At 41.8% G+C, this 26,199-nt stretch overlaps 1 protein-coding gene across 1 annotated transcript; it reads left to right on the forward strand.

Annotated features, from left to right (window-relative positions):
* Nucleotides 1-433: 433 nt before the first annotated feature.
* On the forward strand, nt 434-25,011 carry HAPSTR1 (HUWE1 associated protein modifying stress responses). Its single transcript, XM_060031729.1, has 4 exons — nt 434-1,211; nt 1,812-1,892; nt 11,599-11,874; nt 24,103-25,011. Exons 1-4 carry the CDS (start codon nt 986-988, stop codon nt 24,345-24,347), a joined length of 828 nt encoding a protein of 275 aa, XP_059887712.1. The 5' UTR covers nt 434-985; the 3' UTR covers nt 24,348-25,011.
* The last annotated feature ends 1,188 nt before the right edge of the window (nt 25,012-26,199 follow it).

Consider the following 26,199-nt stretch of genomic DNA (forward strand, 5'->3'; position numbering starts at 1 on the left):
CTTTCCCTCCCCTCTCTCTCTCTCCCTCCCCCTCCCTTCCTCTCTCGCTCTTTACTTCTCCCTCTCTCTCCCTCCCTCCGTCCCACTCTCTCCCTCCCCTCCCTCTCTCCCTCCCTTCCTCTCTCCCTCCCTTCCTCTCTCCCTCCCTCCCCCTCTTTCTCTCCTTCCCTCCCCGTCTTTCTCTCCCTCCCTCCCCCTCTTTCTCTTCCTGCCTCCCCCTGCCTTCCTCTCTCTCTCTCTCTCTCTCTCCCCCCCTCCCTCCCTCCCTCTCTCTCTCCCTCCCCCCTCCCCCTTAGGTTGGCTCGGACGCAACCACTGTCAGCTCCTCCCCCTCCTTCTCCGTCTTCACCCTTCCTTTCACTCCCTTCCCCTCGCCCTTTGGTTACGTCAGGCGGACACGCCGATGAGCCAATCACGGCGCTGTGTTTAGAGGCCGGCAAGCGGAACCGGTCGGATTGGACCAATAGAAGCCCTCGGATCCGGCGCGCCCCAACCGGGCAGGGGAGCCGGGGCCGAGTGGGCGGTGCTTCCCCGTCAGCATGTGGGCGGGGACCAGCAACCGCAGAGGCGTCGACGACGGCGGCAGCAACGACGACGTTCCTCAGTCTTCGGGGTAGGCTCGGCGGCGCCGGTAGGGCTACGCGGAGCGGTCGGCGGTGGCCCTAGGGAGGCCGCGGCGCCATGGCGGGGCGGTAGACGTGCTCAGGCCGGCGAGGCGAGAGGCGGCGGTGTTCATCCGGTCCGCAGCGCCCTTCGGCAGGGGCCGGGGGTGGGGAAGACTGGGTCGGGGGTTGTCCCGGGCAGCGCGGGGCCGCGGGGCGGGGCTCGCAGGCCGTCGGGGTGCAGGAGGCCTGGGCCGCCGCGAGGAGCCGCCGCAGGCCGCTGGGCCCCGCCGCCGGGCCGCTCGACGACGACGCTCCCGCGGGGGCCCCGCCTGAGCAGGACGCGGCCGCGGCGGCTGCGAGGCCGCGGGAGGCCGCGGAGGATGGAGGAGCGGAAGGAGGAGGGCGAGGCCGAGATCCAGGAGCACGGGCCCGAGCACTGGTTCTCCAAGTGGGAGCGGCAGTGCCTGGCCGAGGCCGAGCAGGACGAGCAGTTGCCCCCTGAGCTGCAGGAGGAGGCGGCGGCCGCCGCGCAGCCCGAGCACAAGCAGCAGAAGCTGTGGCACCTCTTCCAGAACTCGGCCACCGCCGTGGCCCAGCTCTACAAAGGTGAGGGCCGCCGCCGCCGCCATTTTGCGCCGCCGCCCCCGCCTCGCGCCCGGCCGTCGGCGGAGAGCCCGGGGAGCGGTTGGCTGGGCTCCGGCCGTCGCAACGCGGCCCCACCGCCCCCTCCTCGCAAGATGGCGCCGCGGGAGGCGGGCCCTCGGGAGGCGGCCGGGGGCCGGCGTGGGGGGCGGCCGGGCTTGGGGCCGCCTGTGGGGCCCTCCCGCTTCTGGGGCCGGGCCGCTGGGTGCCCCCGGGCCGGGGAGGGCAGGGGAGGAGCCCCCGGTCACAAAATGGCGAAGGGAGGCGGCGCGGGGCCCCTATTGTGCTGGAGCCGGCCTCGGGGCGGGGACTGCGAAGGGGTGCCTCCCTCTGCCGCGCATCTGTCCCGGCTGCGCCCGGGGGCCCCGCGGCTCCCCCTCCAGCCCCGCCGCGACCCCTTTCTTGCCCGCTCCCCACCTAGCGCGGGATCCCGGAACCCTTGAACAAAATGGCGAAACCTAATATGGCCGTTCCGGAGTGATTGACGCCCAAATAACATTGCTTTTTCTTTTTTTGTCTTTGTGTGTTTTTTTGTTTTTTCTCTTTCGTTTCGTCGTTTTTCAGACCGAGTGTGTCAGCAGCCAGGACTTTCTCTTTGGGTTCCCTTCCAAAATGCAGCCACTGCCGTCACCAACCTTTACAAAGGTAAGGACAACTTTGCTGCATTGCTGGCTAAGGGGAAGGGCGGTCTGCGTCAGGGTTTAAGTCCTGCGTTCCTTAGTGCATTGGCCACCTTGACCTGGAGGTATCTCCCGAGTGTTTTCTGCTTCTGAATCCAGCCACTAACTCTCAGTATCTTGCAACTTGAGAATTCTGGCGGTGTGATGTTATATCTAGATAACGGGTTCTCAGCCGGGGGCGTTTGGTCCTCTCACCCCATGGCGATATTTTTGACAATGTCTGGGGCACTCCAGAGTGTCATCACTGAGAGGAGGCCGCTAACTGTCCTCGGTGCACGAGACAGCTTCTCCACCCCCCAAATGGCAGTAGTGCCGAGGTTGAGAGGCCCAGAGCTCCAGACTGAGATGTGCTTCTTAGGCACCCAGGGAAGAGGAGTGTGTCTCGCACAGAGGTGGGAGGGACAACTTGTTTGTGGAAAAGCACCTCCTGGAATAGTTTTTCTTGAGTTAGGCAATTTCGAGCATGATGGTGGCACAGCATAATTTAAGTGCGTCGAAAACTAGCTAATTGGAGTAATCTGTACGCACATTAACATGCAGATATTTGATGGAGTTGCTCTTCCCTAGCAACTCCATCAAATATTTGCCTTCCAAGCTGCTTTTTGCCTGACGGTACATTGTTGGCAGGAAATCTGATCAGTTTGAGTTGATATCAAGATTTGTGTTTCATGGCAGTGCTTTTCTGCAGTTAATCCCCGCCCCCCACGTGAAGATATGTGAGTAAATGTTCTTGCCCATCGTGTTCTCTCAGCAACAGTGGGTTTAGATTTGTTTTGAAGATTTGGAAATTTGGGTTTGATATTTGGCAAGGTTTCTGTGGGAAAAGGATTTGAATTTGAGTGTTAATTTTAGTAAAAATGTAATTTAAATAAATGCTTTTAAACTGCCAGAAGCTGTTGATAATTGCAGTAGAGCTTTGTGTTTTTCAGAATTATCTAAATAAGGTTGAAACAGGCTGTGGAGTGATTTGATTCTCAGATTCTTATCTGCATAAGAATAAGCCAATTAAGATAACATTCTTTAGGCAAAAAAATCCCTTATTTTGGATTTCCTTTTAAACCTTGCAGTTTTTTGGGATGATAATTTGAGAATGTAAACTGAACCTGGTGAATAGAATGTTAATTTCAGGGAATGAGGAGCTAATAATCTAGGCTTACTGAGAAAAGGAAACCTAAAGAAGTGGTGCCCCAGTGGTCAGCTTTGATTTTATATAGCTGAGTTCCTTAAATTTTGACTCTAACATTCATTACTGCTTGAGGGTTTTTAACATTCTCTGGAATGGCTCTTGGTTTCACCCAGACAGGGAATTTTGAAATAATACTTCAAACTCATATTTTTGGAAAACTTTGCTTTCTTGGAGTATAATTTACATATAGTAAAATCACCGTTTTAAGGTGTATGGCATGAATTTGACAAACATACATTGTTAGTAAATGGAATATATCTATTCCCCCCACCCCAGGCAACCGCTGATCTGAATTCTGTATATATGGTTTTTGTGTTTTCATAATGTAATAAATAGAACCTTATAGTAGGTAGCCTTTTCTGTTTGGTATCTTCTATCCACTTTTCATAATGTTTTTGAGATTGATCTATTCAGTTCACATTGCAGGTATTAATAAATTGTTAAGTGCTTTTTGTTTTTCTGACTAGTGTTGTGTGTGGAGGTATCACGGTTTATCCATTTCAGGTTTTGCAATTATTTTTTGCTTTAAGGGGAAAGCAACACATAGTTTTAGTGCATCTGTGTGCCACGCTCTTGGACTAGGCCGTAGAAAAATATGAATGTTCTCTGACTTCTCAGTTTTTGGTGCTGTTGTGTGCTCCTGGAATGCATCTCTTTAGGACTGTAGCTGACGGTTTTCTTTAGTGTTAATTCTTCATGTAAAAAAGTGGGCTCAGAAGCTGAACTCTGAAATAATCCCTAATTTGATTTCTTGATTTGAAAATGCTTCTTATAATGTATTAGTTTCCTTTGTTCAGAAAATGTAATGGAAGACATTAAATTTCTTTTTAAATAAACATGAAGTTCTTGCATTATGGCAAATGCTGGATTGTCAGTCCAACCTTAGCTTTATTTTGTGTCCTATTTCTGTAAAATGAAATATATCCCCTTTTACCTGAGGAATGGTTAATTGTGGTTTGTGGAATTTGGTAGTATAGCAACATTATTCTGTTCCTAGCTGACTCAAGGAAAGTGTGGATAAGTTCTGCAGATCCTCACATTCTTCCTCCTTTTCAGGGTGTGGTCTTCAGAGAACAAGAATGCAGCTGTAGGAATAATTGGGTACCTTAAATAGAACCAATAAAATTAGCAAGGTAGTGTCACAGTGCATGCAGCTGTAAGTAGTGGTAAATTTAGAGTGTTCACAGTTCTTATTCAATATCTAAATGTAATTTATGGGGGCGGGGATGGGGGGAGATTTTGGAGGATCCTTGTAAATGGGCAATGCTCTTGCAGTTTGTATGATTAAGCGCTTATCTGACAAGCTAAAGATGGCTCATTTTGCCTCACCCAGCCTGGGGAGAGGTTGGTACTTCTACCAGCTTCCTGATAGCACCTAAGATGAGCACATAGGAAGGTCAGAATTGAGGTAAAAGTCTAGCAGAGGGCGCCTTTTGATGTGGCGTTTTGAAACATTGAACGATGCAGTTGGTTTGGTTGAATGTGGCTGGAGACTTGGAGGAGAGTGAATTGGGGTGTCCTCAGTGTGCACAGAATTTGGCAAAATGGAGTTTCTTTTGCTCCACATAGTAAGTTGAGTCAGACATTGGCATCCTTTTTTGGAAGGGAAGAAAATTCTGATGGCTGGTTTTTGTTTTTACTTTGCTTTGATAAATCTAAAGGAAGTAATGTTTGTTAAATATTCAGTGGTGTTGTGTCCCCTGGCTTAGTACGTTTTCTGTTGTCTGCAGCAAAGGGAGTGAAGTTACTGAGGTGGTTTTAACTAGCCTGGTTGATGCTTATCTGAAAAATGCTTTGTCAAGCTCATCTCTTTCTGCCTCTTAAATACACCTCCCATTTCCTTGGGTGACTGGTTGCAACCTCTTTCCTGACTCCTCATTAGGAAAATAATGAATTCTAAATTCCTTCTACGGTGTGGGGTTACTTGCTCAGTAGAGGCTGGCCGTCCTTTGGAGCCTCGTGGTCAGCGGAGGTGGGCGCTGGGGCCCTGCTTGCTCTGCAGCAGCTGCCTGGGAGCCAGTGCTCACCCACATCCCCCAGAGCCACTTCTCGCTGCTTCTTATTGTCATTTCCCTCAACTTTGTAATATTTTTCTTTTTCGATTTTTGTTTTATGTTAAGCTCCATTTTTTTTGTTGTTGTTGTTTAATGATAAGCTCCTCCGCATTTTAAAACTGTCTGAAACTTTAGTTGTATACCGACTTCTCCCACATACGTTAAGAGCTTTCTCTTGATACTGTTTATGTTAAAGATGTTTTTGGTTTTCTCCTTGAACAGCATTTGCCCCAAGGTGTGACTAGCGGTACTTGGAGAAGGCCAGCAGCATCATTATCATGGAGTCTTCTGCTAGATTGTTCTAGTTCAGATTTTAGACTGTTACTTTTACTTAGTCGTATGGTCCTGGAGACAGATAATGGAACAAAAAATATTTCACTATTGTAAGCCTTCATTTTCTCAATTGTGAGTAGGAGTAAGTATGCACAACTTAGAGTGCAGGCTCTTAGTGTGTCATGCAATGAGTCTTCAAGCATGGACTGTGTTGGTGGTCAGGTTCTGTTTTTCAGATGATGTTTTTCGCTATGGGCAGTGCTTAAGATGAAGGGAAGAAATTCTTATTTATTTATTTATTTTTATTTCTGTCAGAATAACCTTTGTGGTGTGTCTTCATTTTTCCCTGAAAGGGCTGAAAGTAAATAGAATTGACAGGAGAAAAATAGTGTGATGCCCTTTAAAGTCCTTATTTTTGAGACATCTTGATTCCAGATCCTGTTTATAGTGTGTAGTCACTTCATTGTGCCCTTCTTGGGCTTCTCTGTGAACTGAAAGTGAACGGAACGTACTGAAAATTTTTGGATGAGTGATTGGTGTATAAACAACTGGTCAGAGAAAGCATGTTCTACCTGGAGGCAAATAATGAAATTTCAGCTTATGTTTTGACTTTCTGGAGTTGGTTTGTGACTCTCCTGCTGCAGAAAACTATTGAACTTTGAGAGTGTTCAAAAAACCTTAGTATGGATTGCAGTTGAATACCCTGTTTTATTTTACTAAGCAGCAGCCTCAGTCATTATTAATACCATTTATAGATTTTTTTGTGAATTTTTATAGAAGACTGTCAGTTTCTGATGTGTAACTTCTCTGTAAAAGGATGTTTTAGCTGCAAATAGCAGAAAAGACAAGTCAGGCTGGACATGGATTGGCTGCTCTCTGCCTTGAAGCCTGAAGGTGGGATTGATTGAATCCAGTGGCTCAGGCCTCCCTGCTCTGTAGCTCTCTGTAGTCCATGTGTGGGCCTGCGCATACCAGCTTTGTCATTAGGCTAGTTTCAGTGTTGGCAGCTCATACCTCACAGCTTAGGGTTACTCACTGGAAGGTTAGAAGAGCCCAGAAGCTTCTTTCCCAGGAGCTACCAGTAAATGACTTATGTCTCTGGGACAGAATTGGGTCACATGGTTATTCAGAACCAGTATCATAGCCACAGTTTTGGGGTTATGCAGATTTGTTTGGGACTATACCACAAGTTTCATCATCAATTGAGCAAATGTGGAAGAAGCCTTTATTCAGAGCTATCCAAACAAAAACTTGTGAGTACCTTTAGGAAAGGGAGGACGAGGACTGGATGGTAGGGAACCGTGGCCACTCTGATCCTTCCCTGGTTCCTGCTGTTTGTATGTGCTAGGTGAAGATTTAAGTCAGTATGTAAGTTACCTAGAAGTTCGTGTTTATCTTTGGATACCACTTTGTTAGGGAACTTAGAAATTGTTTCCTTAAATCAATTGAAAAAAGAGCTTCCCTGGTGGTCCACTGGCTAAGACTCTGCACTCCCAATGCAGGGGATCCCGGTTCAATCCCTGGTCAGGGAATTAGATCCCACCTGCTGCAACTAAAGATCCTGCATGCCACAATGAAAATCCCACGTGCCTCAACTAAGATCTGACACGGCCAAATAAAATATAAATAAATAAGTAAATATTTAAAAAAAAAAACAATTGAAAAGCAGTTTTATTTTGGTCATGACTCATATCTTTTCCTTTTTTAAAAATTTATTATTATTTATTTTTGGTTGCGTTGGGTCTTCGTTGCTGTGTGCAGGCTTTCTCTGGTTGCAGCGAGCGGGGGCTACTCTTCGTTGCGGTGCGTGGGCTTCTCGTTGTGGTGGCTTCTCTTGTTGCGGAGCACAGGCTCTAGGCGCGCGGGCTTCAGTAGTTGTGGCATGTGGGCTCAGTAGTTGTGGCGGACGGGCTTAGTTGTTCTGCGACATGTGGGATTTTCCCGGACCAGGGCTCGAACCCGTGTCTCCTGCATTGGTAGTCCTATTCTTAACCACTGTGCCACCAGGGAAGTCCCTAGATATTTGTTTCTAATGAAACAGTTAAAATACATATTTTTTCCTACAGCAGACGAGTTGGTTAGTGCAGATTGAGTTCTAAGTTTAAATGTTTTGTAGTTACTAGTATTCCTTGGAAATGTACCCTGATCTAGCAGTGTGATTTTTCTGGTTTGTAGATCCTCTAAGGAGAATGGGAGATGACTTCTCTATTGTTGAGGGAAAAATCGATTGTAGAAAGAACTTTTGCTATTTAGTAACTTTTTAGGGCAAGGCCCTTTGAGCCTCAGTTCCAATTCCTTGTTTATGAAATTGAGGTATCTGCTTTGGCTAACTCAACATAAGGTTAGTAAGTATCAAAAAATTATAGATAGTGAAATCTGATTGTGTTTATGTTTCATGTAAGAAAGTTGTGCATTTGGTCTTCATTTCAGAAATCAATATGATTCTTTGCCTACTGCCCCTTGCCAGCAGTGGGAAAATGAGACTAATAAAAATCCCTTGAATTCAATTTCAGCTATTTATATAAGAACAGTTTAAAAAAATATGAAACAAAGATGTCTACTGTGAGTTGTATGAATCAGTTTGTTTCTTTTTTTTTTTTTTTTTTTTTTATTTTTTTATTTTTTTTTTAGTTTGTTTCTTGAATAAGGAAATGAATGTGTTGTGATTAAAGGTTAGATTGACATTTTGATGCCCTTGGGCTTTGCCTAACCTTCGAGATCATGGCCTTTTTCCACAGTGGCTTTGGCATCAGTAAAAGTGTTGAACACAAGACTGTCCCCACAGTTTTCTTTGCTCTGCATTTCTAGAATTTGGGTGTCTAATTGGAAGGTTCACGAGTATTCAAAGCAGTCTTTGGCTGAGAGCCTTCTGGAGGCCATCTTTGTGTGTACGTTTATTATTTTACTGGACACTAAATTAACCAGTGATTAAAATCTAGTCTGGTCATTCCTAAGATTCTCCAATGAGCATTTAGATCTCTTCTACTTAGTGCAAGATGTGATAGGAGGGTTTAATTTTCAACCAAGTAACTCTTTAAAGTTCTCAAACATAAGAACTATATTTTAAACTATGTTTTAGTGTCAATATGAGATTCTCTGTTTAAGGAAATAACTGAGATTGGATTAATCTGGGCAGTAAAGTAATTGGATTTGGCTTTCAGGATATGTTAATGGTATAAGACCAAATTATGCCCAGACAGTGCAAAAGCATGTATGTACCCGAAGACCTTAAATGTTAAATCTGCTTTTCTCCTCCTGTACTTCTTAGTCTGTAAAAGTCTGTTTACAAAATACTTGATTTTTAGCGTGTTCTTGGTTGGTTGTGTTGTTGAGACTTGGGCAGAATTTTTGAGGTGAAGTGATTGGTCAGTTGCATACATTTTAAAAGAGGTTCACAACTACTTATATAACTGCCTTCCTTCAAAAGTATGAATATTGAGTTTTCCAACTTTGTTCAACTCTGTGATTAAAGCATCAGCCTGTTGCCGATCTGACTTTTGGGCTTTCCTTGTGTCCTCAATCAAAACGAATCAAAGCTCTTCCTCCCAGGATTGTCAGGGTTTTTTTTTTTTTTTTTTAAACTGCCTCATCTGGTTCCTTCCCTTTGGCTCTTGAGTTTTGTATCAAGTTCAGCTTTTCTTATTTGCTGTCTGGTTTGCTAGGTGTACATTTACATGCCTGCTTCATCTTACTTTGCACTATCCATGCTTGCTTCGAACTTGTTTCTTGTACCCCTTTCAACTTTTTGTCCCTCTATACTTCCAATTCTGGACCTGCCTCCATTTGGTTCTCGAAAAATAAAATTTCCTGAGTCATTCTTTTTGGAAACAAACTTCTCTGGTTAAGAGCTTGATTTTAACAGCTCTCTTCGGTAGGGCAGCTTTGTAGAAATCTAGTTGCTTGTAGATCCATAACAGTGGACGGTTATCCTCCTTTCTGTGGTCCCATGGGATGGGCTTAGTTTACTCAATGATTTGATTTCTCTTAAAATGTTTCTAGCTCTTTCAGAATCACTTAAGGTCTACATATAACTTTACAAGGTCATCTTAGAGATTATGCATCCTTTAAGGTTGGCTTCATCTAAGTCTTTAAGACTAAGAGATGGGAAAGCACTGTATTAGCCTCTTAAATGCTATTTACCTTTGAAATGGGGTTCGTGCTTGTTTTGTTTATGATGAAATGAGAAATCAGAACACGTTGATTCACATTGTAACTTGGGCATTCTAGTAGTGAGACACTGGAGAAATTACTTCATTCATGAGTAGCTTTTTCTTTTAGACGCGTTTTTTATTTATTTATTTATTTTGGTTGCACTGGGTCTTAGTTGTGGCAGGCGGGCTCCTTAGCTGTGGCATGCGAAACTGTTAGTTGAGGAATGTACGTGGGATCTAGTTCCCTGATGAGGGATCAAACCCGGGCCCCCTGCATTGGAAGGCGGAGTCTTATTAACCACTGTGCCACCAGGGAAGTCCCACGAGTAGCTTTTTTTATATTTGTAAAATTAGAAAGTTGTGATGGAGTTTAATATTTAAAGAGTACTCCTGTGGGTAACTTCTTTCATTTTTCTTTTTAACTTTTTAGCAATAAGAACTGATCATCTAAGGAATAGGCCTTGTTATAAAGTTCTGTTTGTGCTGCCCTCTTGCCATCTTTTTTAATAATGCAAATTCATGCAGCTTGGGAGCCTCTGTGATGTCTGGATTATTGTCTTTCTGGGACACAGGTCTTCATTCACTGGTTTGCTTATCCTTTCAGCATCTACTTTAGATGTCGCAGACAGAATTAAAATCCAGGTCAGGAAAAGTAAGAGGAATGAAGATATATTGGTGATTTTCCTGCTAGCACAGCAGATCAACTAAAAATAAATTGCAGTGACTTAAGTTTGCAAGTATTAATATTGTTTTCAACTGTGTAAAGCCACTAAAGGGGCAGGCATCATTTTATTGAAAATCTGGGTTCGGTATGTACAGGGAGCGGGCAGTATCTACAGGGAGAATAGGAGACCAGTCTGAGAGATTTTAAGACAGGGTCTTTTGGAAGTGGTTATAAGTTACAGAAAACTGTTGGGAGCTGGAAGCAGATTGAAAACGTTCCTGGGAAATGAATGAAGCTTCTTGTTTCCACAGTGCTGTTTGGCTTTGTTGAGCAGTCAATCAGAATTAATTTTCCCTTATTATTTCTAAAATGTTTGCTACTGCTTTTAGTGTGTTTCCAGTTCTTGGTGCTGAACCTGTCAGTAGGAGTACACCTCCGAAATGACATGGTACATGCAAGGTGAGCACCGCCTGAGTGATTTGTTGTGGTGTATAGTCATCTGGTGAATGATGTGAACGCTCCTGTTTAGTTAGAACTCCTAAGAATTCCTTCTTTTCTCAAAGCTTAGTGGTTAAGAACCACAGACTCTGGAACAAAAATTCCAGCTCTTGAATACTGTGGTAGAGTCTGTTTGCTCAGTTGCAATGAGGGGACAGTAGTACTGCTCTCAAGGTATTCGTGTCCCTTTCTTCTCAGGGGAAGCTGGGTATAGTACCAATAAGCATTTAATAATTCACCTATTTAAAAATTTTTTTTTTTTTGGCGGTACGTGGGCCTCTCACTGTTGTGGCCTCTCCCGTTGCGGAGCACGGGCTCCGGACGCTCAGGCTCAGCGGCCATGGCCCACGGGTCCAGCCGCTCCGTGGCATGTGGGATCCTCCCGGACCAAGGCATGAACCCGCGTACCCTGCATCAGCAGGCGGACTCTTAACCACTGTGCCACCAGGGAAGCCCAATTCACCTATTGTTAGCATTACTAAATAAACTAGCTTGATTAGATTAAGTAAGCTTTTTTAAGGAAATAACATTATTAAAATGGTAATTCGTTTAACAATAAGTAGTCTCTGTTTTTATCTGTTGAGTTTTTTTTTAAAGAACAAGACAGAAGCTCTAGGATTATGTGATGTGTTTACTGAATTTAGAACATTATGATTAGGTGTCAGGTATGATATTTTAAACATGAATGAAGTTCAGTTTAATAGATTACTGATAGACTTAAAGAGCCCCATACTTAATGATATTCATTTTGGTGAACTTGTAAAATCGTGGTTTTCTTTAGGAGAGAATGCAGCTTGGCTCTACTGATCATCATGTATCTTCTTCTTATTCTTTTTTCCTAACAGAAAGCGTGGATACCCATCAGCGAAGTTTTGATATTGGAATTCAGATTGGCTATCAGCGACGCAATAAGGATGTGTTGGCTTGGGTTAAAAAGCGCAGAAGAACTATTCGTAGAGAAGATTTGATCAGCTTCCTGTGTGGAAAAGTTCCTCCACCGCGAAACTCTAGAGCTCCCCCAAGACTGACTGTAGTGTCCCCTAACCGAGCTACTTCAACGGAAACTAGCTCATCTGTAGAGACTGATTTGCAACCCTTCCGGGAAGCCATAGCTCTGCATGGTAAAGCCGTTTAAACATATTTCTTTGGAAAAATGGTTAAGAGTGTGCCTGTGGACCCAATTACACATTTAGGTTTAGGTCCAGATATATTGTCTGTTTTTTGTCTATTCTAGTTACTACTTGCTCTAGAAATGTTTAAATAGAATGTAAGCTAAGAACTTACATGGGCAATTTTTGAATGTTAGCCAGCCTATCCTAAAAAAAATGTTTTTAGAAAGTTAGTTTGAGCTGATTGGTGTTACAATAACAGCATTTTTTGCAACATTGATTAGAATTTATTGCTTTACACACTGATATTGTACATGTTTCCTTACTCTTCTGAGTCAAAGAGGAAGTTCTTGTGTCTTAAGAATACTGTTGCATTTATAATTACCTGGAGAGCCTAGTCAGTTACGGGCAAGTAAGGCAGATAACTGTTGGGCTAGTTCTCATGGGAACTCCCTTTGACACCTTAGGTTATTGAGTGTGCCTGTAGAACCTGAGCGTTGATGACCCAAGAGGGAGTGGACAGATGTAAGAATAATTAAATTGACTTTCCTTATGTCTGTTGTCCCTTAGGGCCTTGCTTTGATAGGAGTGTTAGAGAACAGGTCCATCACCATCTCCCCAGGCCAGACCTGCCATAAAAAGACATTCTTGGCTGAGGGGTTTAAGTATTATTGGAGAAGCCTGGGGTATGTAGTCAGTAAGTTTGTTGTTGCTTGTTCTCTAATACAGGCTTCCAGATAGAACTGGGAGAGGTACTTATAGGACATTCAATACTGCTGTAAAAATAAAACAACAAAATAATAAGACTTGGTTGAAGCCAAGATGAAAACATGGATTGTACAAGTGACTAAACAGAAGTAATTAGTGAGTTAGCTCATGAGTCCTGTTAAAAGTTAACATATTTCTGAGCCATAGTGTAGGTCATCTAAAATAAAATAACCTGGTGATAAAAAGTGGGATGTATACAAAGGGCTTCTATATCATCGAAGCTTTAATGCTTACAGAGATTCTTGTTCTCTTTGGCAAACATTGATTCTTTATCTAAAACGCCATTCAGAACATGGGAGTTGGAAAAAGTGTTGTTTTTTTCCCCTCCTGATTGTGAATTTGTTTACGATAAGTTAAAAACACAAAAACATTTTATTGCAAGGAAGTCCATGATGTATGGATGCAGTACATAAGACTGCTTGCTGTTTCTAATGTAGTGGAATAGTTGATGCTGTCAGAAAGTTTGAAACTCAGGCATAATAGAGATTGATCTGTTCCTACTGAATTAGTTTCACATCTTTTACCATTGTTTGAAAAAAATTACTACAAGTGTACATAGTTTGTCAGATTAATTTTAGTGCATGGTAGTATTTGATGTAGTTGTGTTTTCCTTAAGCATTTTGATTTCCTTTGTCATCAAGTGGATTTATGATTCATTCCATATTTCTCTTGTTGAAGTGTCTTTTTTTCTGTATTATACTCTACTGTAGAAGGTAGTTTTAAGAAACATAAATGCCACTCTTGTTATAAAATCTTAATGCAGTTGTACACATTGTAAAAAGGGCAAGCTAGCAGCCCTCCCCCCTGCAACTACTATATTCTCCACATCCCATTACATTTTCTTAAATTGAGTTTATTCAACTTGTGATTTATTATTTTACTGAACTTTGGGAGTTTTAGTGGTGATGTAGATTTTGGAAGGTACTATTTATAATTTTGACTTATGTTTAAATTGTGAGGGTTTAAAAAAGTTTAATTATAAAGCTATAGAAAAATAACCTTTCCCTTCAATAAACTTACGAAGTAGTGCCAATCCAGAGTACATTGGATTCCTAGGGTTCATAAACTGAATTCATGTAGTTAAAACATGAAGTTGCTATGCAGTAATAGGGCCCCTTGAAAAGAGTACACAGAACATTATATACTGAGTTTTGTGTTATATTGGTTTTAGAGGACGTAGCTGTGTTGGGAATGCTAGTCTGACTTGAGTATTTTTAGTAATTTGAATGATTTCTAATAGGGCATTGTTAACTAAATTGTAAAGCAGATTAATGACTAACTTTGTAACCAGGTATCCTCATGATCTGATTTATTGAATAGCTGTAAATTGAAGTCAAAACTGTTTAGATCTTTTAAAATATGTTTGGAAATTCATCTTAATTAGGGTACATACTGGTCAGAATTTGGTTTTGCATAGAATTTGCTTAGCCAGATCTATGAAATGTGAGGTCAAATTGAAGTTCTTGGGGTTCTACGTTGGAGGGAGAGTCTAAATTCATGAAGTTTTGGGGTGCCGGGGGAGACAGGAAAAGAATTGGTATACTGAGGCTGACTTAAATTTATAATCAAAGCAAACATTAGTGTAGGAGTCATATTGATTTATTCTTATCCATAAGCAACCTCATGTCCTTAAAAGAGAGGACAGGGCTTCCCTGGTGGTGCAGTGGTTGAGAGTCCGCCTGCCGATGCAGGGGACACAGGTTTGTGCCCCGGTCTGGGAGGATCCCACATGTCGCGGAGCGGCTGGGCCCGTGAGCCATGGTCGCTGAGCCTGTGTGTCTGGAGCCTGTGCTCCGCAACGGGAGAGGCCACAACAGTGAAAGGCCTGTGTACAGCAAAAAAAAAAAAAAAAGAGGACAGTTACCCCTGTAATTTTTTCTTTTTTTCTTTATCGGCTCACTTCCAACAAATGCCACCCATATGTGCTATATGTTCTTTATATGAAGACAGATGGCCAAGATATAAGATAATTGTAGAGTTTTTCATGTAGACAGTGAGGGTGTGATGATAAGATCCTTTGATCAGTACCCTCATGAGCCTTACATTTAAGTATTGCAATTAAAAGTACATCAATTAATGATTATCAAACAGTTTCAATCAAAACTGTCAACTAATGGTTATGGAGGTTTAAGGAATATAATCCAGTGCTTTATTTTGGCACTTGTTTGCAACATATGTTGTTTATTTTCTGTGTAACATGGTATCTCCTTATCTGGATGCTAAACTCACCAGAGAAATCAAGGAAATGTATATGCATGTGCTAAATTGATCTCTGTCCTTTCCTTATTCATCCTTGTCTTAAAATAACATTATCAAAAATTTACTGAGAACTGAATTAATAGCTGGCACCTTGTTTTTATGTAAACAAATTTCAGATAGACCAGAAATCATCTGGACCATTTTGTGGTTCCCTGCCTGCCTTTCTGATTATTCCTCTCTTAGTCATCCTTTCTCTTCTAGAGACTTTTATTGTCTTCTCTTTAGGCTACTTTGACCTCTGACCTTTCAGTGACTTAGGTTACATTCCCCAGGGTTTAGCCTTTAGCCACCTTCTCCTGCAATCCCTTTAAGGGCCATTTCAGTCTTAATTTACAAAATTGGTCCTTATAGTTTAGACCCTCTCTCCTGACTGCTAAAGATGTATGCCCCATTGTCCCCTGGTGGACATCTTCACCAGGGTGTCCTGTAGGTGTTCAGAGCGGACTCATCTAGCCTCAACAACAGCAAAAACAGGTCTTTTCTGTTTTTGTGACCTTGCCACTCAGCAGATGCGTACGTAGCAGAGTCTGTGCAGTTTCTAGGGAATATATGATTGAATAGGGTGCTTCCTTTTCTGTTGAGGCCAATGCATACTTGGATGATTTATTTTGATGTTATATGTAAGGTGTTCTGGGGTCAGAAAAGGACATTTCACAGTGCGGCCTGGCCATGGGTTCAGAGAAGGCTATTCTGGAGGAGGTGAGTTCTGGGCGCTTGGAATAATCTCCTTCCTGCTCTTGCTTCCCAGTCCTGAGTTGACCCATTCACCAGTCCCTCTTTCCTGGGACCACTGGAGTGATCTTTTTGATCTTGTTGCTTCACTGAAAAATAACCTTTGTATCCCTGTGTCCTCTAGGGTGAAGTCTGAACTGAGCACAACATTGTAAGACCCTTGTGGTTTGATCTGACCTTGGGTCAGATATCTTAGCTATACCGTGTAATCTTTTGAATACCTTCATGCTCTTTTCTAAGGTTTTCTTCTGCCTGTTCATCTCTTCAGACAGATCGAACATCTGTGACGAAGCTTTCCTTCAGTTCCCCCGATTTTCTCCAACCTTCCCTGAGCTGTGTGTCTGCTCTCCCCTTTTGCTTTGCTTCCATAGCTATCCCTTCCCATAGACTGGGGCTACAGTGGTGCAGGGACCGTGTCTTGGAGCTTCTGGCTTTAACAGAACCTGGCATAGATGTGTTCTGAGCTTAACACAGGGATTCAGAGGTCTGCTAAGTCAACGTAGTGGGGGCAGAGAACCTTTCCAAAGAGTTGAGGCTTATAGATCCCCAGGTGACTGCAGTATGAGGAGGGTGAGGAGAATGGAGAACAGAGCCGGGTGTATCTTAGTGCTGCAAAGTCAGCTCTTCACACTGAACAACTGAGTCTTGGAGTGGGACCTGAGGGTGATGTACCTTTAGAGCGGTTCTTTCAGTGTTTACTTCACGTCAGCGTCCTGCTGAGGAGGGTCTCATTTAAAACTAATACTTCCCCTGGATTAATGCCGTTTTATTGATGAAGAAGGCTTATTTGGCTAAATAAAATAGACCAGGTCAGTAAATGGTAGAACAGATATTCCAGATCTGTCTGGTTCCCCAATTCAGTACCTCTACATGTGTACATTTGGGGTTTCTTCCCCCCCACCCCCCTTAGTAGGGCTGGTGGATGGCATGGGAAAGGTCTCTAGGCTTGTTTTTCTTCCCTAAAGACATCAGACTATATACATAAGTTTGGTATTTCTTGCTGGGGTTTCTCCCCATAAGTGAATCTGGATAAGTAGGCTTGAAGATGAATGGCTTTAACCTGTATTTCTGGTTCATTTTAGCAGGAAGAGTATTTAGGCTTTGTACATAGGCTGCATTCCCAGCATGACCTTGGGCAAGATGGCTAATGTCTCCAAGGCAGTCTCCTCTGAAAAGGAGATACATAAAGTGAGAAGCAGAGTACCCACCCTTAAACAAAGTGTTCTTTGCCTTGAGAGAAGGAGGACTTCTGCTTAGTTCTAAGTCCTGAGTGCTTTCTTTGCCTCTGGATAGCATTACTGCAAAAACAGACCTGGAGGTCAGGTGGCCTTTGAGGATACTTTTTCTCCCTTTTCAGGAAGGGTGGCTTTTTAAATTGCAGATAATCATTGCAGAGGAAGGGATAATTTAAAACTTAGTGTTAACTACCTACTTATATTACTTGCTGAGATCTTGAGCTTCTTTTATGTTGGTATAAACTGGTGAAGTTGAATGTTCTCTCTGTCTACTGGATGAAGAGATTCTGAGCTGACTTGCCCAAGCTAGTGCTGTGTCTAGAAAGCCTTAGATTGAAATCTGGTTTCCTCATTTTGGGTTCTGTTTGTCATCATAGGGATTAGGTAAAAAGGGTCCAGAGCTAGAATGGGGCATATATGTGGAAGATAGAGACCTGGATGGGAAAGTAAGCTGGGTGCCAAGTCAGACTTCACTCATTTGCTAACTTTATTAAAAACCTGCTCTCAGTCATTTCATAGGTGGACTTTGTAGGTTTTTGGCCCTGGTTCAGACTGTTCCATAAAAATTGGAGACACTTGGTTTTGTTGGTAGTTCTAAAAGTCATTTTGATGGCATTCTCTTGACTGTAGTACAGGGAACTAAAACCCCATTGGGACTGGGTTGACCCTCTGTAAAATTCATCAGTTCACACAGGGTCTGGGTGTTAAAACTAGTCACTGGTGGGAGCCGTTGCTGTCATTGGCATTTGGCTTTAAGATATCTCCTTGCTCAAGTTCAAGTTCCTTTTGTGTTTAAACAACAAAAGTTTAAAAAAGACAGTGGGCTGCTACATTTGTAAGTACTGAAAGGGTCTTAGGCAAATGCAGGTAGTCTAGCCTTTAATATGATATTGGAGAATTTCCCCCGAAAAAGGAAAGTAACAAAAGAAAAGGTTTTTGTTTTGTTTGTCTGTTTTTGAGAAAACACTGTGTGTGTTAAAAGATAGCTTTTTTAGCGAGGGTTAAAATCTGAAGCTTTTTAGTCTGGAAACTGTGTGTGTGTGTGTGTGTGTGTGTGTGTGTGTGTCTGGCTGTGGTGTTATGAGTTCTGATTTCTGCAATTAAAATCCTTCTGTGGAAGGTGCGGTCATTTAAAAATGCAAGTGTATCTTGTCATTCTGTAGCCTTTCCTATTGCCCAACATTTACTGGACACAGTAAACAGCCAAGCATTCTATTTATTAGAGGCTAGTGATAGGGTCAGGTAATACAAAGATGAATCACATAATCTCTCAAGGAGTTTCTAGCCTAATAGAATTGTACTATTAGTTTGAAACATAATCCCAGGCAATCAGATTGAGGCACAGTGCCATCACTTTAGGAGTTACTAGGCTCTATATCTGGCCTCTCTTTTGTCTAACAAAGTCTTTTTCTGGCATATGTGGTGATCCTTAGTCTCTTAAATCATTAAATTGCTTGAAAAGATTCTTGGATCTGGAGAGACTGGGTATAGGGCCATATAAGAAAAATGCATTCATTTGATACCATATTCAGGGGTGTAAGGTCAGGTAGGAATTTTTACTTTAGAAAAAAATGTAAGGCAGATTCTGAATTTGTCATAAAGTGGATCCCTTCTTCTAGAGTTTTGGAAAGCTGTGAATTTAGGCAGCATGGACCAATAGGATTTTCTTGCTCCTTCGAGCCACAGGTTTTGTAGCTTTTGTTATTTTTTCAGAACATTCTTTGGCCTGTGTGTAGTAGAGAAGTTACCAAATTTCGGTGAGAACAAATCTTCCTGATAAAATTGAGATCTGTACATTTAAGAAGAAATTTGATTATTTATGCTTGGTTCTGTGTCTCTCCCCTTTTCTATCACTCTTCATTCCTTCTGTTGATAAAGCTAAATATATAGAAACAAACATTGACAGCCACACAGATACTTAGGTTAAGTGCTTTTAAACCAATGGTACAGTATGAAAGAAAGTTCTTGGCAATTTTCTGTTGTAGAGAATTAATTAGAACTGACCTGTGGGGGATTTATATCCAACCACCTTTCAAAATCCCTTTTCCTCCTCTTGCCCACACTCCTAGCACAATGTGTGGAACACAGTAGATTCTTAATAAATGCTTGTTGAATGTTGCATTCTGCATCTTCTTGAAATAACAGAACTGTCAATAGTCATTTAACAGTAAAATGTTTTAAAAACTTATTTGGAAATTAAGATGTAAGAGATTAATGCACCAAAAGCAAATCTCATCTCTTAATTGCTTAAGATTGATTATTTCAAGTAACCTTCTTTAATGGAAACTCTTGTGAAGGCTGGAATTTTTAAATTATACCCTTTGTTCAGACCAGCCTCTGAGAACAAGAACAATTAAGGCAATTAAGATAGCATTAAATTTTTGATGAAAAGTTGGCATTTTCTGTATATTAAGATTAGATATTAGCTACTGAAGTTTCTGTGGGTAGGACTTAACTAAAGCTTCCAACATTAATAATACAAAACTGTTATGAATTTGCAGTAAAATTTTCTTGGACATTTTTTTCATTGAGGTGAAGTCCATGTAGCCATGCCTCAAAGCCAGTTTACTCACCTAGTACTTCCTTAATAATCCATTGGTAGTTTAACATTTAAGTTTTATTTTTTTTCACTAGTTTTCTGATTTATAAATATTAATTTCTTGGAAAATTTGAAAATTTCCAAAAAGTAAAAAATCCAGTATCTTGTTTTCCAACTATACAGAGATAACTGCAGTTAAATGTTTGGTGCATTTTCTTCCAGTCTTTTTTTTCAATGTATAAATATTAAAATTATTTCATAGTTGAGATCATGCTGCGTATATGGTACTGTATCTTGCTTTTTTCATTTTAACGTCGTGAGCATTTTTCCCATGGCATTAAAACTGTCTTTGAAAAATTGAAAGCATTTTGGGCTGTCAGCATAACTGAAAATGTTTTCTTGGTGTGACACATGTATCTTTGTAATTGGTTTGATTTAGTGTGCTTTACTTCAATAAAAGTTCAGTATTACAATTTACAGATTGGGGTGGGGAGTGGTATCTACTTCAAATTACCCAAATCTTCCTAGTAGAATTCACTTTTCCAGGATTGAACTCCTCCCCTGGTGCACTTAAAACACGACATTTACACACAAGTGCTTGCTTGCTTAAAACCTCAGAATACAACTTTGTGCAAAGGGAGTGTATGTCCATTTGATTAGTGCATTTCATTTCAAATGCAAGAATGCCTGTTTCTTAGGGTTCCCAGTCAGAATGTTAATCACTTTGTCCAAGTTGTGGGGATTTCACATCCCCCTTCTGCCGGAGATGAGAGAGCTGGTGGCGCAGACCTGCAGAGGGTCCTGGACCTGTGCTGAGTGGAACCACAGTAAACAGTCTGCCTTGTCTCCTCCAGGGCGAGTCTCGAGGCTCGCAGGTGCTGAAGGGGGCTGGGAGGCCAGCAGAAAGGGTAGAGGCAGCCTCTAGGCCACTTCCAGGGCTGCCGGATGGAGGAAGGGAGGCTGGCTGGGCTCTGCATTTGCTCTTTCTGTGTGACCTAACTATGTGCTGGTAAACTGGAATTATATGTAATTAATTCTGAAAACAGGATTTTCTTATGACCCTAAGCATGACCTTGGTATGAAAATAATAGTTCTGTGCTACTTTTTAACAATTTGCCATGTAACCTAGATTCCTATAACTTGGACTGTAACTTTGTTTTAGCTCATGTGGGAGCTTTCTTTTCAAAGTATGATTAAATCCTCTTGATCTTTTTTCCACCCCTGCACTAATCCTTTAAAATGAATGCAGAAACTTTTAAAACTGATAAGTTTATCTTGTATTAAGCAATGGAGACTTCTCTGTCTAATCATACTACTTGTTCTACTGCTTTTTGTCAATTGATATTCCCATAGCCCTTTTGAAAAAGTGTGTTTTTGGTAGAAATTAAGTTGTATGCCCTTGGGCCATACAACTTAGTTTTTAGTTCTGAAGCATGTTTAGATTCTCTGTACTTGTATAGGCCTGATTGTTCATGTGGCTTAGCTAAGGTTTCCTAAAGCATCTTCTAGTAGCTGTCATTGGTTTATAAAATAAAATTTGGGTTGTTTAAAATATATATTTTTTGGTTGTTAATCTTAATTTTTTTTTGACACTTGTGAAAAGTCTTTTGGGGGAAGATTAGATAGTTAAACTTTGAAAAGAATTTTCACTGCTGAGAGTAGATAATAATAAATAGGTAATGTTGCACATTGTGATTTTGCTTTAGCTGTCAAACTAAGCCCAGAGTCATACACCCAACAGAAAAAAGATTATGGTTTTCTGGAAGTTACTGGGGAATTTTCAAATTGACCAAATTGATGTTTAATCTCTCTTCTTTTTTCATGGAGGATAGCAGTTGAAGGATTTGCTTGAGGTGCCTCTTCACTTCTGATGGAGCGTTTTGAGCCTTGGGTGTTAAACATACAGCTACGTGGCTCCTACATTAACAAGAGGGGCATTGGAGCAGGGTTTGTTGAGTTCTTTTTTGGGTATTGAATGCTTAGGGGATCCTGAGTTTAATTACTGAAGTAGCCCGGTTTATTGCTGAGGGCCCACATTTTGCAGCATAATTACCGTAGAATCTCCTGCATTATGAAACAGGTATGAAAAGGTGGTCTCAAGTACACAGACACCTTTCAGTGTGTTAGAGGCTGCGAGATTAGGAAAAAAGGCACAGCTCTCCCCTCAAGGAGTTTACAGTCTTGGTGGAGAACTTAAAAACAAAAAGAAAAAACCAAACCCAGCAAGTTGAGAATAATTGAGTTTTAACTTCATGGCAAAGATTTAAGTGAAGAGAGCCACCTGGGTATATATTTCCTGGCATTGGAGAGGTGAATAAACATCAACAGCTTTGGATTTCAGAGTGACGGGTAGGGCTCTGAAGCATTCTGTTATGTGCCAAGCACTGTGTTCATGAGATACAGATGTAAAGACACAGTGTCTATAGGAAGAGATGAGCAATGGTGCTATGCTATGTGAAATCAGCCCGAGGCGTTTCTTTCCCTTCTCTTTAACTTTTAATAAAGTTGTGTGGGCCGGGGAAGAAGCAGCGTGGTTTTTTTCTGAAGATGTTCGGTTTGAGAGGGCCAACAGGCAGTTAGAAATATGGATGGGCCCTTGATCTCAGGAAAAATGTCTGCTCCTGTGGCACGGATGTGGAAAATGATGCCTGTGGGTAAGCTAAGAGGCCAAGGCTCTCACCTGGGTGACATCAGCCTGTGAGGGGCAGAAGAGAAGCCTGCAAAGGCCAGTGAGGAAGGAGCAGGCAGGCTGGAGAACAGCAAAGAGGAGAGTTTCTAAGGAGAGGGAGGAGAACCAGGAAAGTAGCCCCAGACTGGGAGGCGGTGCTGGAGGAACTTGGGCCTCAGGCAGTGGGGAGCAGATGTTGGGAGGCAGGTGCAGCCTGGGCCATTTTTAGGAACTGCAGATAAGTTGATATTGGCAGTGCATGATTATTAAGCCTTAGGATGGGAGTGAAGAGGGCAGAAGGGAGAGTTAGCTTTAGCTGCTCAGAGACAGACCTGCGAGGCAGGCCGGGCCCTAGGTCCTGAGGCTGAAATAATTTAGGCTCGAAGAGGTGGGTAGCATAACATGAGTAGGAATTTAGATTCTGTTTGTCTTGGGTCCCAGCTCTTGCTTACTAGCTCTGTGACCTTGAGTGCCTTGCTCAGCCTTTTAACCTCGGCTTTTCATCGGCAAAAAAGATAGCACAAATATAGGCTGAGTTTGAGGATGAAATTAAAAAGTGCTTATTAATACAGTGCCTGACATAGGAAGTATTCCAGTATTAGTGCTTTTATTTATTTTTAATAGGCACTAGCCTTGGAAATGAGTGAGATCAGATTTCCTCTGGCCACCAGGGGAAGGGAGAGAGGATGCATCTTCTACAGGGAGAGCAGTGAGGGGACTGGTTGGTTCCTAGCGTAGGGAGTTGAGAGCAGTTTAGAAAGGAGGTGTGGACTGCAGAACTTGATCAGCATGTATGGGAGGTGGTTGAGGCCAAGGGTTTGGGAATGTTCACAGTATTTGTAGAGTGAGAACAATGTCAAAGGGAATTTAATAGCTTTGGTGTGGTAGGAAGCAGAGAATCCTTTTTCAACTTAATGTTCAAATTTAAAGTACATTTATGGAGTAAATGAGAATGGGCCCCTACGAAACCAACCTCTAAGCTTACTTTAAGGTACAGGTCCTATTCTTGGGAAACACTGATTATACTAGATCATATCAGTTTAGTCAAGCACTAACAAAATCCATATATGAGGCTAGGATAGCCCAAGGGGGAGTCCGTAAGAAGGAAAATCTACAGGCGGTGATGTCAGGTTATTAAATTAAATGCTGTGGTTTGTTTTCAGGCCTCTCATGCCTTTCACAGGTGTATCCTGAACATTTAGAAGCAGAACATACAATGGCCTCCTTTAACTGTTCAGGGGTCTAAGGAATGAGTGTCTGACCATGAGTGCTGGAATACTCTGGATTTAGTAACTCTTAACCTTGAAGGCAAGGCAGCAGGATTTTTTATACCACCCTTGTTCTCCCGCCCCCCCGAAGGATTAGAGATGATGCTGAGTGTGGCTGCCCTAAGGGGTTTATACCAAGTATAGTATAGTCCAGACCTTGGGGTGATCATATTGCCTGATTTGTCCAGGGCAGAATCACTTTGTATTTGATGTCCCAGGATCATTTTTAATAGTGACCCTTTTTCATGTTCAGTAGTGTACTGTTTTAGATGCTAAATTAAAAAGTCGCCTTATCTATAGAAATGTCAGAATAAGCCCACTCAGGCCTGCAAGTGACTGCATGCTCCCCTGTTTGCACACACACACAGCACAGGGATCTATTGGAACGGTGACTTTGTATAACCAAAATCTTCTCCTGTTTAAAGCAAGCACCTCCTTCCTCAGCTCTAAGTTACCTATAGTCCGTACCTAGTAGAGTAGATGGCAGGATTTCATAATGGAGTTGTACACCTAGCATGGTGCCTGCCGCATAAGCTTCCAGTAATTGGTAGTAACCGATATTGTAAATATTGGTAGTATTACCAGTGAACATTTCCTATGTCAAAGCCAGATGATTCGTTCTTCCAGGAAAAAACTGCTGCCCGGTGACCCCCTTGCAAGGAAAATAGGCAGACATCCTTTGACACTATGACGACGTTGAAAGTAAAGTTGGGTTGCTTTCAAGAGGGTTAAATAATCGAGCAACTCTAAAACCTTTTTTCTTCTTCCTAGGTCTTAGTGGTGCAATGGCTAGTATAAGCGTGCGTTCGAGTACCCCAGGCTCTCCTACACATGTAAGCAGTGGATCGAATGCTAGTCGAAGGAGAAATGGACTCCATGATGTCGATTTGAACACTTTCATATCAGAAGAAATGGCACTCCACTTGGACAATGGTGGAACTAGAAAGCGTACCTCAGCCCAGTGTGGCGATGTCATTACAGACTCACCAACCCATAAACGCAACAGAATGATCTAAACTGCAAACATTTTCACACCCACCATGCTGCTTGAAAGCCACTTGATCCTCAACATATACTATTATTGCAAAGGAAACATGAGGCCATCTTCCCTTGTTCACTGTTTAAGACAAGTGAATTCTATAGTGGTTGCCATAAAAGGAAGTTCTAGGTATTTACAGTAGATGCCTCTTGTAACTATGGCTTTCTTAAAACTATAGTCCTAGCAGAGGACATCAGATATCGTGTAGTCGTTAGCAAGATCATCATAGGCAAACATATATCCGTTTCAAGGCTAAAAGTGACCTTAACTGTATTTATTCTCAAAGGGAAAGGAAGTATCAGATGTTTATTTGGTTATAGAACGCTTTTTTTGGGGGAGGGGGGGCTCCATTTCCTGTGTGTTGAGTATTTTGCTTCAACAGTATTGCCAGGTTCCTAAAATTGTCTAAAACACGTGATTTGGCTTCCTCGTCAAATCGCCAGGCTTCCATTTTTGCAGCAGCACTGTACCATGCACCTGGTTTCTCTCTAGTAACAGTGTGCAACTTCTGATTATTGAACTGTGCCCTATTTTTAGTTTTCAAAGCAGTTTCTAATTCTGGTGATTGTGTGATGTAAAGAGGTGCTATGATGGTCATGCAATTAATACTTAATATCAAATCAATACACAACTTTATTGGATTCACTTTGTGTGTGTTAGTGCTCTAAAAGTAGCAATATTATTAAATTGCCCCCAGATTAACCTTGTAGGATTGAAATACTCATTTTTAAGACAAGTACTACTTCCCATGCAGGGTACTGTCCTTATGGTAAATGTAAACATGTAGACTGCATTCATGGTGACCTGAAGTAGAGAGGTCATGAACTTCATGGGCTTCCTTTTTGGTTCAGTATTAGAGCGAGATGGATGGTGGGAGGGTAGGTATTCTAGTCTGTTATATTCTGTTTAACATTTTTCATGAATGTTCTACTTTGTGCAGTTTCCATTGGAATGGGTGGAAGATAAAGGTCTTTTATCTGCTAATAATGTGATCACACCTTAAATAGCAAAACCCAACTCTCCAATCCCTCTCCTATAAAGTGCAGTTTGGAATCTCATTCTGGAAAAGATGGAATCGCATGGAGGTTCTCTAGATGTTAGGTAGACTTAAATAAAAGTTCTCAATAGATTCCTCTTTTGAGTAAACATAAGACCTCTTGTACCTACAATGTTTTAGAGCATGTTTCATCTTCATTTTTAATATCTTGAACTGAATGGTAGTCTTTTTTTAGATGAAGAACTGATGTCAGCCTGCCAGGTACTGTAATTTATTCTATCATATTATTATAAATGTATCAAGTAGGACAGTGAAAATGTTTCCTTGCAAACTTGTAGCTCAGTATCAGTTACTTTGTTTTTATCCTTAAAAGACCATTACAAATCAGTGTAAGGGTTTTTCCAGTAATTACTCACAGCACTTTGTTAAAGTTTGCAATTTCTTCAGCCATTTAATAATCTTTCTGTGAAGAAACTTTGCTAAGTTAACCATAATATTCATTGGGTGGGATGTGAATGTAATGTGTGAACTGAAGAAGTTCTGTATTCACTATAGATACAGCCCTTATTTAAAAAAAAGTCAATTCCATACTAAACCTAGGAATGAAAGTGAGGCATTTCTAAATTTTTGCAAAAGTGGATCATTTTTTTTGTTTGAATATGATAGGAAGAATTATAGCAATGTATCATTTTACCGGAAACGGGTGAGCCTATGTATTATGAATACTTTCAGGCTTCCCTTTGGAATATATCAAGAAATGAATCTGGAGTTATCTTTGTTTTTCTATCGTAAATTTAGATTCTGGAATTGGGTTTGGTGGTGTGAAGCATTG

The sequence above is a fragment of the Delphinus delphis genome, chromosome 15 (genome assembly GCF_949987515.2).
Source record: "Delphinus delphis chromosome 15, mDelDel1.2, whole genome shotgun sequence".
Lineage (NCBI taxonomy): Eukaryota > Metazoa > Chordata > Mammalia > Artiodactyla > Delphinidae > Delphinus > Delphinus delphis.

Bases quoted from the DNA above. Each gene is read 5' to 3' on its own strand.
- HAPSTR1 (XM_060031729.1), top strand. From the start codon at position 986: ATGGAGGAGCGGAAGGAGGAGGGCGAGGCCGAGATCCAGGAGCACGGG. The intron at 1,212-1,811 runs GTGAGGGCCGCC...GTCGTTTTTCAG, and splicing joins CGTGGCCCAGCTCTACAAAG to ACCGAGTGTGTCAGCAGCCA. The intron at 11,875-24,102 runs GTAAAGCCGTTT...TCTTCTTCCTAG, and splicing joins GGAAGCCATAGCTCTGCATG to GTCTTAGTGGTGCAATGGCT.